Source organism: Tetrao urogallus, assembly GCF_951394365.1.
Source record: "Tetrao urogallus genome assembly, chromosome: 19".
NCBI classification, from domain to species: Eukaryota; Metazoa; Chordata; class Aves; order Galliformes; family Phasianidae; genus Tetrao; species Tetrao urogallus.
The window spans coordinates 4,913,206-4,926,186 of record NC_136832.1 but is presented as its reverse complement, the minus strand read 5'-3'; the positions used below and the strand labels follow the sequence as shown (position 1 = coordinate 4,926,186).

At 47.6% G+C, this 12,981-nt stretch overlaps 1 protein-coding gene across 1 annotated transcript in view; it reads right to left on the bottom strand.

Moving 5' to 3' along the window:
* COL27A1 (collagen type XXVII alpha 1 chain) overlaps window positions 1-12,981 on the bottom strand; it is a gene marked incomplete at both ends in the record, with an annotated part of 124,429 nt that overhangs the window by 95,503 nt on the left and 15,945 nt on the right. Inside the window, 2 exons of the mRNA XM_079544868.1 lie at window positions 1,756-1,809; window positions 8,328-8,381. Of these exons, the coding sequence (XP_079400994.1) occupies window positions 1,756-1,809; window positions 8,328-8,381 (108 nt within the window). The remainder of the gene's footprint in view (window positions 1-1,755; window positions 1,810-8,327; window positions 8,382-12,981) is intronic.

Here is a 12,981-nt window from a genome sequence, read left to right as displayed (position 1 = left end):
GCACTGTCTGACCTCATGAGTGCTCTGTTAATTCAGCTGATAAAAATTATGCCCCTGGGTTACTTCCTCAGTGACAATACTTGCTGTTAGTCATTGTTTCCAAGCCCTATCTATCTGGGAAAGTTCAGCTTCCTTTTTGAGCTGCTTGTTTTTTCCACGTGGTTAAGGGATGCTGAGGGCAGACAGAGCCCACTTGCAGGCACCCAGCAGTGGTTCTGCTTGGGGTTGCCCTTCCTACAGGCACAGGCCAGGCTTTGGCCATGGGCTGGGCATGCTAGGAGGATAGCAGGTCCCAGGTGCAGATTTGTGGACCCTGGTGAAGGGCATTTAAAATGTAAGGGGATGAAATACCTTGATTTTCCGTGAACTCCAGTTTCTGGGACTGGTATAGCAATGAATAAAGGGAAGGAGGGAAATCAAAGCTCTGGTAACCTTACAAAACGTACTTCATATGCAAAGGTCTTGCAATAACATCTTAGAAGGCTCTCATTGATAGAAGTGGAGTTACAGCTGGTTCTGTTACACCAGAGCTGCAGCTCTCCGCTCCCATTGCAAGCCCAGTGCTTCTTGTGACACAGCATCATGGAGAACAGCCTAATCCTGCAAACAGTGTCAGGGCAAAATTACGTGGCATAGTGCAGACCAGTGGCCCCACATTTCTGCTGCAGACTGCTACAGCAATTCATCCACCAGAGCCTTTTAAGCAGCCAGCCAGGATGGGAGAAAAATACGTATAGAAATGTTTTATTTCTAACAAGAAGCCAGCTGAATACAGCTTTATGGCCATGTGATGATTTCTGAAATTGGGCTAACGTTAAAAAAAAAAAACACCCATAGCACAGAAAAGCATTTTGGCTGCACAGATTGGATCAGGCTGAATTTGCACGACTAGAAGTTAGGTAAAAAGGACTTTGATTTGACTTGTAAAACTCAGCAAGTGTGATCTGGAAGTCACCAGTGGAGAATAAATGCTGAGCACTGAAGATATAGAACTTTTACAGCCTCACTTTTCAGGCCATACAGCTACACTGCAGAATTTAAAACAGCTGCTGTTCACCAGCAGGTCTCCAGTGCCTAATTTTTAATCGCGTAACGGCAGCGGGCCAAGTTTCCACAATCTTTTTCCCAGAGCATCAATAGTGCTCATAATATCCCTGCCTACTGATGAGATCATAAAAAGAAAGGATTCTTGCTTGCACCTACAGCTTGCTTGTGCAAACCTCTGCTAAGCACTGCCCTTCAAATCTCAATGACTTTTCGGCCCCAGAGGAGACCTCATGGGAGAGATGAGGACGTGTAGGAGGCAGCCATGGGATCTGATGGGGAAGAGTTCCAGCTGCCCAGAAGCTCTGCAGAGGGAAGGGGAGGTGAGGGAGGAGGAAGCGAGAGGAGAAGTGGGTGCTGCTAAGCCCCTGCTGCTGATGGATGCTGTGAAATCCGTGAGAAATAGAGTGAAGAAATGAGGATGTGGTGGGATGAGTGGTTCCACTGCCCTCGTCCCTGCACAGCAGCTTGCTCCCTGCCGCAGGCATAGCTCAGGCAGGATCCTAATTAGGAAGCGTTTGAAATTAGAGAGAGCTGAGAATCGAGGTGCACAGCGGGGTCTCCTGTAAGCACAGGAGAAGGCTTTGACTGTGTCCAAGCAGAGGGGAGGGGATAAATGCCTTCAGCTACATTTTGTTCTGCTGAGAGCCCCACTGGGAAGTATCAGAAACACAAAGGTAAAGCTCCTCGTGCCCATCAGTGCACACTTACTTTCAGGCCTGGGGGTCCAGGTGAACCTGGATTTCCGTGGGGACCCGGAGGACCCTAAAAAACACAAAAAACACAAAATGAAGTCAAGAGGGGTCAGTAATATTCATCAGCACCGGCTCCTGCCCACCCTTCGGGAAGGCAACACTTATCTGTCAATGCAACATCCACAATGACCGTGAGATGGTTCAGTGACACTAAATATCCCCCCATCCAGGCACAGAAATACCTTGGGGTCAGGGGAGGGGAAGCTGTGCAAGGAGCCCCAGAAAGGGCAGGAGGTGAGCAAAGGGCAGTGCAAGTGGGTGGGGGTGGGGATGCTTTGTTGGGTAAAAATGAAAGAGGATGGAAGCAGTTACTAAAGGGAAATTTTAAATGGCGCATTATTTATTTAAGATGAACTCTTTTCCCCTACAAGGAAAAGAGATTTTTGTCTTTAGAGGGAGAAAGAATGGATGGCAGGACGGTAAAACAGGCGGAGTGGAGGCAAGACCCAATTTAAAAATAAATACCATTTAGATCGGTGTTTCTGCATAGCTCTTACAAGGCAATGACACTGTTAGGGCATCTACCTTAGACACATGCACCAGCATCTCCTTTTACATCACATTTTGAAAGCACTTTACATACTTTCCAACGGCTATTTAAGGAGTTATCTGGAACAAACGGCCAAGGATAGTTTATCCCAGGATTGTATATAGCACGAAAGTTCTGTTAACCTTTCAGGCAGAAGTAGTAATAATTCTAAGTCCACTTGAACACGTTCCTGAGAGATGAAACAACCTGAAGACTTAATTCCAAGGGCTTCTGTTCTGCCAAGACTGTGTGTGAGCTTCACACCACCGTCAGGAGCACAGTAATGTCTCTCCAGTTAGGAGGAGGATGGGCTGGGGGACAAAAAGCCACTCATGCACTTTCTCAGTAAGCTCAGCTCTTCCCAGTGGACACTTCAGAGGACGTGGGGCCAAGGTCTCCAGGGTCTGATGTCCAAGGATGATCACTGCCATTAAATATGCAACTGGCACCCAAGTGCAGAGCTCTTGACCTCTTTTGGAAGAGTACCAGCAAGCTGATGTTTATTCAGTTTTGTTTTTACTACACTCTAGTAGGAAATAATGGCTTTTTTTGTCTAGCTATTGTATCTTGTGGCACAGACAGCTGATGAGTGCTCCGTGCTGTTTCACAACCTGTGCAGCTCTGCTCTCCACAAGCTGTTCCATCAGAAGGCTGAGGCTCAGCTTTCCAAATGACATCTTTTACCCAAATACTTTCATTGTCCCTTTCTTAATTCCCTCCCAACTTTTCAGCCTGAAATTCCCCTGTACCTTTAAGCCTGGCTGTGAATTTTCAACAAAACTGAAGGAGTATCAAATGGTAATTTGAAAACCCATACAGGTGCTATAACCAAGTGGTCTCCAATAAATTCATTTTCCCACTAAAGTAAGGCACTGTCTGTTGGTCTCATTGGGTGGGATGGAGGCTTCATGTACAAGCCTGCAGTAGCAAAAGCACTTGAACTCGATTCTTCCAGGTCCTAAATAAGGATGAAAATCAATACAAGTGGCAGAAACCAGAGCAGTAAAGTCTCTATAAAAGATGGGTTCCTAAAAAGCACTTATGCATAAGCAATAATCTGGGTAGCACTGAGCAGAGTTCATAAATTCTGACTGCTGTTAGATTTGAGGAGGGAATTCAGCTGTTATTCAAATTTGGAGCAGGGCAGCTTGGCTCATAGCCCACGTCAGTGCAGTTAGCTGAAATCTGTGCTTTGCCATTGCCTGGGGCAGGCTTAAAAGAGTTAGGCTGGAAGGAACAGCACGGTTTGGTGACTCCTAGCTGACAGGGAGAGTTTCCAGGAGGAAAGCTGGAACGTAGGGAGCTGGGCTGCCCACCAAGAGCTCCTGGTTAGGAGACTCGTTGTGCCTCCAGCCAAATTTGGTGCAGACTCTTCCAGACCTAAACCAAAGCACAATGCAGTCATAAGGCTTTAACCAAAAGTGGGCTGGTAAAGGGGGGAAGACCAGAGAAAGAATCTGGTCCCATTACCCAGTGCTAAAACATGTGATTATGAGAAAACACGGGCTCTTGACATACAAGACAGAGGATTTACCGCTGAATTGAGTGAGACTCGTGGTGTGTAATCCGAGCAAAGGAAGAACAGAAACCCATCCTGCTCCCAGAGACCGATGTGGTCTCATGCTGGTGAAAAGCAGCCACATCCTGCTGATGAAGTTGACAGTGGGAAGTCCAGTCTGGCACACCAGTGGCTGCTGTAACCATGTCTGGGGATTGTGCTAGACATTTTAAACTGCTCTCGTAACTGCGGAGAGAAAAGGGCGTAGCCTGGCAGTAGTCCTAAAAATGGTAAAAATAACTGATCTCGATGTGTTCCAACACGGTTAGTCGTGAATCTACGCTTCCACCCACATTCTTGGCAGACGAGGAAGATGCAGTGTGGTACATTGAGTTGGGCTGGGGGACAGAAGGTGTGGGACAGCACCGCCTTGGGAGCTGTTAGCAGTACAGCATCGTGTAAGTGAGGCTCCCACATGAATCCACTTATCTATCTGCAGACCCCAGTGACTCATCATGCGCCCTAGATACACACACTTGTTCTATTAAACCCACTTTGACTTTCATTCCGCTTCTCCTATTGCACCCAGCAGAACTATCCATCTCCAGTCTGTGCTTCCTCTCCATGGAGAAGCAATTCAAGAATTAATTGCTTCATAGTTCTACAGTTAATCACTATATTTTTATCACGTTATCTTGGATTTAGTTCATTTTCTCACTCATATCTAGAAATCATGATTCTCCTAAGAATGTTTATCATCATTTACAGTCATCTTTGAAGGTAGCCAGGCTGGACGAAGCTCTGAGCACCTGATGGAGCTGTGGGTGTCCCTATTCTTTGCAGAGAGGTGGACCAGACGACCTTTAAGGGTCCCTTCCAGCTCAAATGATTCTGTAATTCTAATACATCAGTTTTGTTTCTCTCTTCTGTACTCAGGATGGGACAACTTTGAGATCAGTCAATCAAAAAATCCCATAGCACATTTTACTATGTGCAATTGTGCCTCTCTTCTCATTCTTTTTGTCCCCCTTCTAATAGCTGAACCAACCGAGTCTAGAGACAAGCTAACTTGCATCTGAAATGATCCAAACCTCACACCAGAAATGCCACAGAAAATGTTATCCCAGAAAGCAGCAGCCCAAGGCTCAGTGACAGAGCAGCCAGAACAATCCCTGAATGTGTTCTCCAAGTGATAAGGGCTTCCCAAAGGTGACAGCTTTGTCATCTCCCTGGAATGTAATCTACATGAATGGCAGCCACTTGGGAGCGGCACTGCGCCGTGCAGCTCTGGGTGATGTGCCTGGAGATGGGGCCCGGCTGACAGAAGTGCTTTTATGCACACTGCTTCACAGCCCCCCCAAATCAACAAAAGTGCAACTGTGCACAGCTGCCTTCACTGCCTCAGCATTCACAAGGGGGGAGATATCCTCAGAACTCCTGCTAAATGTGAGAAAGCTTCAGTCAGAGGAACGGCTGCTCATTCAGGACTCATTACGCCTTGGGCTTTCCCTTTTCTCTGACCTACAGATCCCTCTCTGACCTTTGGCTTGCTGAAAAACGAGCAAAATATTTGAGGTGAAACCAAACAAACTGTTTCTTTAAGCACTCCTTTTCAGAAATGGGAAAGTCTTCCTCGAGGAATGAGGGTACGGGGAACCCGAACAGCTGGCTGACTCCTTGCTTCTTTCAGGGGGAAGCACTGCATTTTGAAGGCAAGGGAGACTTTCTGCAAGCACAGACCAAATGTCGCAGGGATGTGTCACAGCGGGACCTTGCAATCTTTCAAGGTTCACAGGAGCGTGGTAAGAGCATCCTGAAGCACATGTGAGTGCATTTCTCCTGCAGCCATCTGACAGGTCAAACAAGAGCAATGGCAGCGTGTCAGGCTTTGTGGCTTCACTCCAAACTCTGCCTCCGGCCTGTTGGGTGGCCAGGGGTAAAACACACTCCTTGGGGAAAATGTGTCCCCAGCACCTGAGTTTGCTCACCTGTGTTAAATGGGAATATTGAGTTTGAGCAGACCTGGGGGTGTGTTCAGGTTGGATATTAGGAAGCACGGGATCCCTTACACGACAGTGAGAAACACCCAACTTTTATTTGGTAAATCCCTGTGCTCCTTATGGCTGCAGAGAAGGGCATGCGAATATTCTGGCCATTCTGTGATTCTGTCTCCATGTGTATCTGATGCAGAGCGACTGGCTGTAGCATTCACTTCACTCTCCTAGAATAGGGGTAAACTTAAAAATCAAGGAAATGTCATTTTTTAGAAAACCTTAGAATCCATCCGGCTTCTACTCTGCATTGCATTTGAGCACTGTGTCCCACACCCTTTTTCAAACCCTTACAGACTGGCATTTGTTACTGCAAATCGGGGGCAATTGCTTACATAGAAGAGCAACTTTCTGGCTGTAAGGCGAGGTTAGAGATATTTATCTGCTGGAAACAAGGAGACAGACTCATGGGAGCAGTCAGCTTTCCTTACAAACCATCTCTGACCACAATCTCACCCTCAAAGCAAAAGCTGATCTGAGCTTTCATTTAACTCTGACCAACACGGGGGGAGAAAGGGAAATAAAACAGAGGGAATACAGAATTCAAAGGAGTGGAAATACTGTGCTACATCAGCAAGACAGCCACTTCATGGGCTTCACAGCTACAGAAGGTCATGAGTCAAATGCTGCAGCTAACAAATAAACCAAGTGATTGTTCAAGCATTAATAACGTAGGAATTATGCAAGCTACAACAAGGACAGTCATGTCAGCCATAAACTGCACTGGTGACAAGAAGAAACCCTTCTTTTCCTCCAGCATCCAGCACTGCAAAGCTGCATGCAATGCTCACCTCCCCTCAGCAGTCCATGCTTGGGGGACACCTTATGGAGCACCCCATGGATTACCCTTGGGATGGTACAAGAACAAGTCTGCTTTACTGGAGGATCAAGTGAAGCAGAGGTAGAACATACCCTCAGGCATGCTGCACATTTATTTTGATGTGACTCATGCACAACAAAAGCAAAAGATGCAAGAATTCCCCTAAGCCTATCTTCGTTTCTGGCAGGTCCTCTTCCTTGCAGTTAAGTCCTTAAACCCTGAAGAACCACAAGAAAAAAAAAATACTAAAAACACGCTACAAAGTCAAAACAACTCACGCACAGAGCAGTACTGTCTTCAGTGCTCCAGGCCAGACATTTACAGAGTGACCCTCTTGCCCCCTCCCAAAATTAGCACAGCCTCTATGCAGCAGCCTGAGCCAAGCCAGGCTCAGCTGTGTGAGCACTTCCTAACTGGGAACTCTTCCCTGGGCTGATTCTCAGCACCTCTGGCAGGGGCTGAACTCAGAGATCCTCTGTTGCTTATTGTCTTTCAGGGGATTGTCTTAAATATAGGATGGGGAGCAATGCCAAGTTGTGACATGGTTTTCCACAACGTTTTTTTTTTCTCCTAGGAAAACTGCAGTTTTGGCAGATAGTGGAATTCGGAGGTAGAGGTAAAAGTTGGTCATTCACACAGCTGGGCCTCCAGACGTGGAGCCTGGTTTGCACACCACAGGACTGCAAGAAGTAACACCAAACAGCCGCGTGGGGTTGGGGCTGGGGTAAGAACAGCCCTGCAGACTTCACGGGGACCTGCTGATAAAGACAAAGCCCAGGCAATGTGCTGATGTGGTTTCTGCTTAGGTACTGGTACACAGAAGGCATCGCAGATGCATAGCCAGTTGTATTTCACCAAAGAACATCTCTGATGTGGAACACATTATCTTGTCCATAAAACACAGCAGCCTAAAGCTCTCTGATGCCTTGGGGCCCAAATCTGTATTCAGGTCTACTGACATCCATCCTATGCTGCAGGGGGTCCTGTTACTATGACAGAAGGAAAGTTCATTTACCCCCCAGGACCATAACAAGTGTCCCCATGAGCACACAGCCTTCTCGCTCAGCCTCATGGCTGTTCCTTAAAGACTTTACACAGGATTGACTTTTAGCCAAAAAGGTCTGAGCAAATCTCCCTCTGCTGCCAGGCCAGGATGCTGCCTGGATCACGGATCCAAGCATTCCAGAAGTACAGCCTCGTACTCCTATATCAGCTGATTCCCAATCCACATCAGCTCAGTGCTCAGGACCCAGACTCCATAACTGTACCTTGTGGGACGGCACCTTGCAACCATGAAAATGGTGCCAGTGCTTAACTGTAGGAGTAGGGCATGCTGCCTACTGGAAACAAAATGAGGCAGGCAGAGCTCATCCTTCTGACAGCCATTTTAAAACATTCTCCCCCAGCCTTTGCTGCTGTAAAATCATAGTTTGGAGAGGCTGCAGATCACCAAAAGTTGCCTTCCTGGAATCTTTAACAGGGAAGGAGAGAAAGGAGGAAGGGCAGACCCCACTGGTAGGTCTGAAAGCAATCACTGCCCAGCCACAGGACCACACAGTAGCCCTTGGAGCAGAAGGTCAGGTGGCAATAGGTACAGATGGAGAGAAATAGAAGTTCTTAAAGCACTTACTCGAGAACCCCTCTTGCCTGGTGGTCCTGGTAAGCCCGGCAGACCTGGTGGACCCTAGGAAAATAAAAGTAAACGTTACGGATTGCTCTAGAAAATAAACTCAGGATGATTCTCCTGAGTGTTTCAAGGAGACCCATTTGGATAAACCAGGCAACACAGGCAAATTATAACAAAGTGCCCAGAACTCCCCTTCAACTTCTGCTGTTGCTGTAAAAGCCTGCAAGCTGTGCACAACAACATCTGCAGAAGCATCTGTTTGCAGAGTGTTCACATCTTTCCACCACGGACCACGTTCCTGTGAGCACAGCAGTGCTTCACACTCCATTTCCCAGACCAGTGCTCTACCACAGCAGTAATACAACTGCCTCCAGCTTCAGAGTTCCCTGCTACGTGCCAGCACCCACCACCAGCCACGTGTTGGCACCACAGTGAGCAAGGCACGCTATACATTACTATATACCAAGATTTCAGACAGAGAAAACTTGCCTGAACCTCATTCTGATAAGAGACATCCATCCAAACCTTGTCCCTGTGGGAAAAAGCCTGGGGGGAGAGTAAGCAAAGCCCAGGGCCGGTCCCTCTATGCTGCTAAGTTGATAGGACATCAAAAGAATCAGAGCATTTCTTTCTGAAGCTACTTCTATCAGCAGTACAGGTAACTAGGAAATGGCTGCTTTAAAGGTGTAAGAGTCTACACAGCACAGAATTGGTAATTCTCCACACTGAAGATGCACAGTGCTGCACTTCTGCTGCTGCACTGTTCACTGCTCCTACCCAACACTGCTCCCTGTCCTGGGGATTTCCACTCTCTGCAGCCTGGATCAATTGATCTGAGCCCTCTGCAAGCTGCTTGCTGCTGGCCAACACGGTGCTACCAGTCCTTGTATCAGCAACACTCACAGCTGATACAGCTGACCCTCATTTTAGCAATACACACGTCATTTTATTCTGCCATTGTGCCAGCCCAGGCTCCCGTGCATAACACAATTATACAGCTGTGCCAACAGACAGTTGTTCTTTCTTTTCTTTTTTTCTAAGTCTTAAGTAATTGCTCTCTAGAATCCAAACTTTTATTTTAAAAAAATCCTCGTGCCCTTTTAGTTAGGAAGATAACTATCAAAACATGCACCCAACGCAACTGATACAGCTGAGTTTTAATGGAGCTTACCACAGATTAATTCAAGTCCTTAACCTTTTCTCCATCAGAAACCATTCCCCCGTACCCCAAAAAGAAGATGTAAAGGAGAAGATGCAACTGCCTGAGAGCCACGTTTCTCAAGTACCAGACAGGAGGTGACCTCCTCCACCTTCCTGCTAAGCAGCTGCAATTGCACTTGGCCACATGAGTAAAAACGTTCTCCAAAAATGTGCACTGTTCAGAATAAACTGGAGCCGACAAAAACAAAGGAGAGAGTTAATACCTGCACTGGAGTGGGGATATGGAGTTAGGGAAAGGCACACAGAAAAACAGTATGTAATTCAGGAATCCCTACCACTTTGGTTTAATTTACTGCCTCTCCTTCAACCTTTTTTTTGCTTTCATGAAAACAAGAGGGATGAAGTGACTGCGGGATAAGTATTGCAGAACTATAGAATCACAGAACAGCTTGGGTTGGGAAGGATCTTAAAGATCATCCAGTTCCAACCACATCCCCTGCTGTGAGCTGTTTGCCAGTCAGCACACCAGGCCCAGGGCTCCATCCAAGTAGCCAAAAGGCATCACAACATGGTGGTCAGCATGCATACGGCAAGGGCCCATCCACAAATAAATAAACACAGCATGGTGGAGATGACAGAGGTAGCTGGATGAACACGTGTAGTTGCTGTGAAACATGACACAAGGCCACGCTCCCGCTCCACACATGGTTCTTTGCGAGCTGGGTTGGATGGGACGTACACCGTGCCTTCCCAGTGACTCATCCCTCTTCTGCCTCGTGCCCCATGCACAAGGCTCTGTGTCATCCAGCTCCGGCTTTCAGACAAGAGGCCCACGTCAGACAACTGGAGAGAGCAGCGCTGAAATACACACGGAGAAAAATGCACATCCGCAGAGGCAGCCAGAGAAGAATAAGGCTGGAGCACGGCCCAGCTACTTACAGACGATGGATGCTGTCCCACTTCAAACGTAAAGCTCTGAGACGTGAGAAGAAGGAGACATCCATCAGTGCAGCATGCCTCTAGAGCCTGCCTGCAGGTTGGGTATTATGAGGAATTTCTCCTCAGAAAGAGCAGAGGGGCAGTGGCACAGGCTGCCCGGGGAGAGGTGGAGGTGCTGCCCATGGAGGTGCTTCAGGAAAGGGCAGGTGTGGTACTGAGGGATGTGGTGTATGGGCAGCGTTGGTGGTAGGTGGACGGCTGGACTGGATGATCTTACAGATCTTTTTCAACCTCAATGATTCTACGATTCTAATGCCTGTAGTGTCCCTACACTCGTTGGAGCATCTCCCCCCTCACCCTGCTCACAGGGATGCAGGGAAGAGTTAAACCACGCAGAGCCTGGGCGGACCCTCGAGCATCCCTGGGGAAATCCATTGTGAGCAGTGGGAAGTGCTCCCAGGGGCAGGAAGGTTTCCTCTTCCTGGAAGCTGGAGGAAGATATCACTTCTGCCCTCTCCTTGCATGGACGCCCTGTGGGACCAGCAGAGCTGACAGCCTCCTCCAGCAATTTGCCTCTTGTCTCTGGCTTCTGTCCTGCTCCTCACTGCAAACTGATGGTGGAGAACACACACACACTCCGTTATCACACCAAGCAAACTCAGAGATCAAGGAGTAACATGGCAAAAGCAGATCCTCTCTCTTCTCGAGCCAAACAGCAGAGCTGTGAACCAGCCCAAACAGCTCCGTGATCAGCTCACGGCAGCCACATGAAAGTTTAACCCTTCTGGGTTTCCCACGGTAGCGTTAGCGATGATGACTGATCCCACCAAATGATTACAGGATTTATTCTAAGCTGCTGCTGGGAAACTTGCTGGCGCAAAAAGGATGCTTTCTGTAGCTTTTGGAGCTTCAAGTTGCACATGGAAAATTAAGCTAGGTTGTCTGAAAGTGAAATACATCGGACCCTGAGGACAAGCGAAATCTCACCGCTTCCTCTTGCTGCTGAGATCAGCTCAGCTCATCCTTCCACCTTTCCCACATTCATGGCCCTCCCCACAGCTTCCCCTGCCCGCAGCAACACCCCTGGGAGCAGAGCTGCCTTCAGATCTCAGAACCTGAGCAAGGCTGAACCTGTTTGGGGAAGGTTTCAAGTGAATTGTAATCGGTTCAGGAATCGGTGCTGGCGGTGTGGGAAATGATTCTCTTCCTTTTGAATGGTTTCGAATTCATATCGCTCAGGTTGCAAACTATTTCTGTAATTGCTCCCCCAGGGGCAGGGACTCAGCCTAGCAGCAAATAGCTGATGGCTGCCCAGGACATGATTCAGCCACATTCTAGTGCATACTGAGAGATGGACATGCCTGTGATTTAAGGTCTCCCCACTGTACTTGTGTCCCCCACACTCTGCCCCTTGAACATCCCATAACTGGCTGCACGTCACAGGAGGGCATGCTGCTGTACGCAAACAGGAGACGAAAGACTGAACGTTATTCCCTCTCAATTGCTAATGCACATGGTGAAAGCCACCTTAAAAGTGACTTCAGAAAATGCCTCAAAAGCTTTTTCCTATGCTAGCACGGTAAACAGGGATGTTTTTTACCCCTGCAGACAGAGAACCTGCCCTGCTTTCCTCCTGGAGGAAGTCAAGGTGCATTTCTTCCACCAGCTCTCTGCCACAAATCCATTATTTAGTATTGCACATCCAGAGAGCGGTGGCACAGAGGGACTGAACAACTTGAGGGACAGCACCAGCATTAGATTCTCCCTGCTCAGGAGAATGGAAGATGAGAAGAACTCATCCCAAAGGATACACCAGCCCCTCTGCATCTCTCTACCCTTGCCAGCACTGTGCAGAGGAGGAGAGAAGACCCAAACCCTTGAAATTCTGGCACAAACCAAGATGCTGGCAGAAAGCCACTCCTCTAACATGATTTCTGGAAGAGAGACAGATGTGTATTCTGGGTTTGTACAACTATTGCAGAGAAGTTTTGTCCACAGCTGGATTCCAAATTGTGTGGCAGCATTATACACAGCCAAATATCAGTATGGCAGTTTGATGAAAACAGCTTTTCCACAGACATGGCAGGAGCAGTCTGTGCATGAGAAAGTCAGTCTTGAGCCATCCTGCAAGGAAGCCTAAAGGGGCATGGAGAAATAAAGGGATCCCATACTCCATCACCCACTTTCTGTTCCTAGAGGTTGATGAAACACCTACATGTGCGTTTATGGGATATACCTCTGCATCCCGTGCTGCACATCTGTCTCAATTACACTCTCAACTACTTTTCAAAATTAACTTCATCTTATGCAAATAGAGCTCTCTGATGCTTAGTCATTTGCCTACAAGATTTTTTCCCTTTGAGGATAATTCTGGTTAAATTAGCAAAAAACTCTGATCCAACGGCATGAGTGAAGCTCAAACTTTTCCCATGTATTATACAAAGCATGCTGTTTCTTCCTTTCAAGAGAAAACATGACTCATTCATTAGGAGACATTCAAACGCACTGTGTGTTCTTAATTTATCATAGCCTGTCAGCTGGAGGAGCCTTTTCTGCT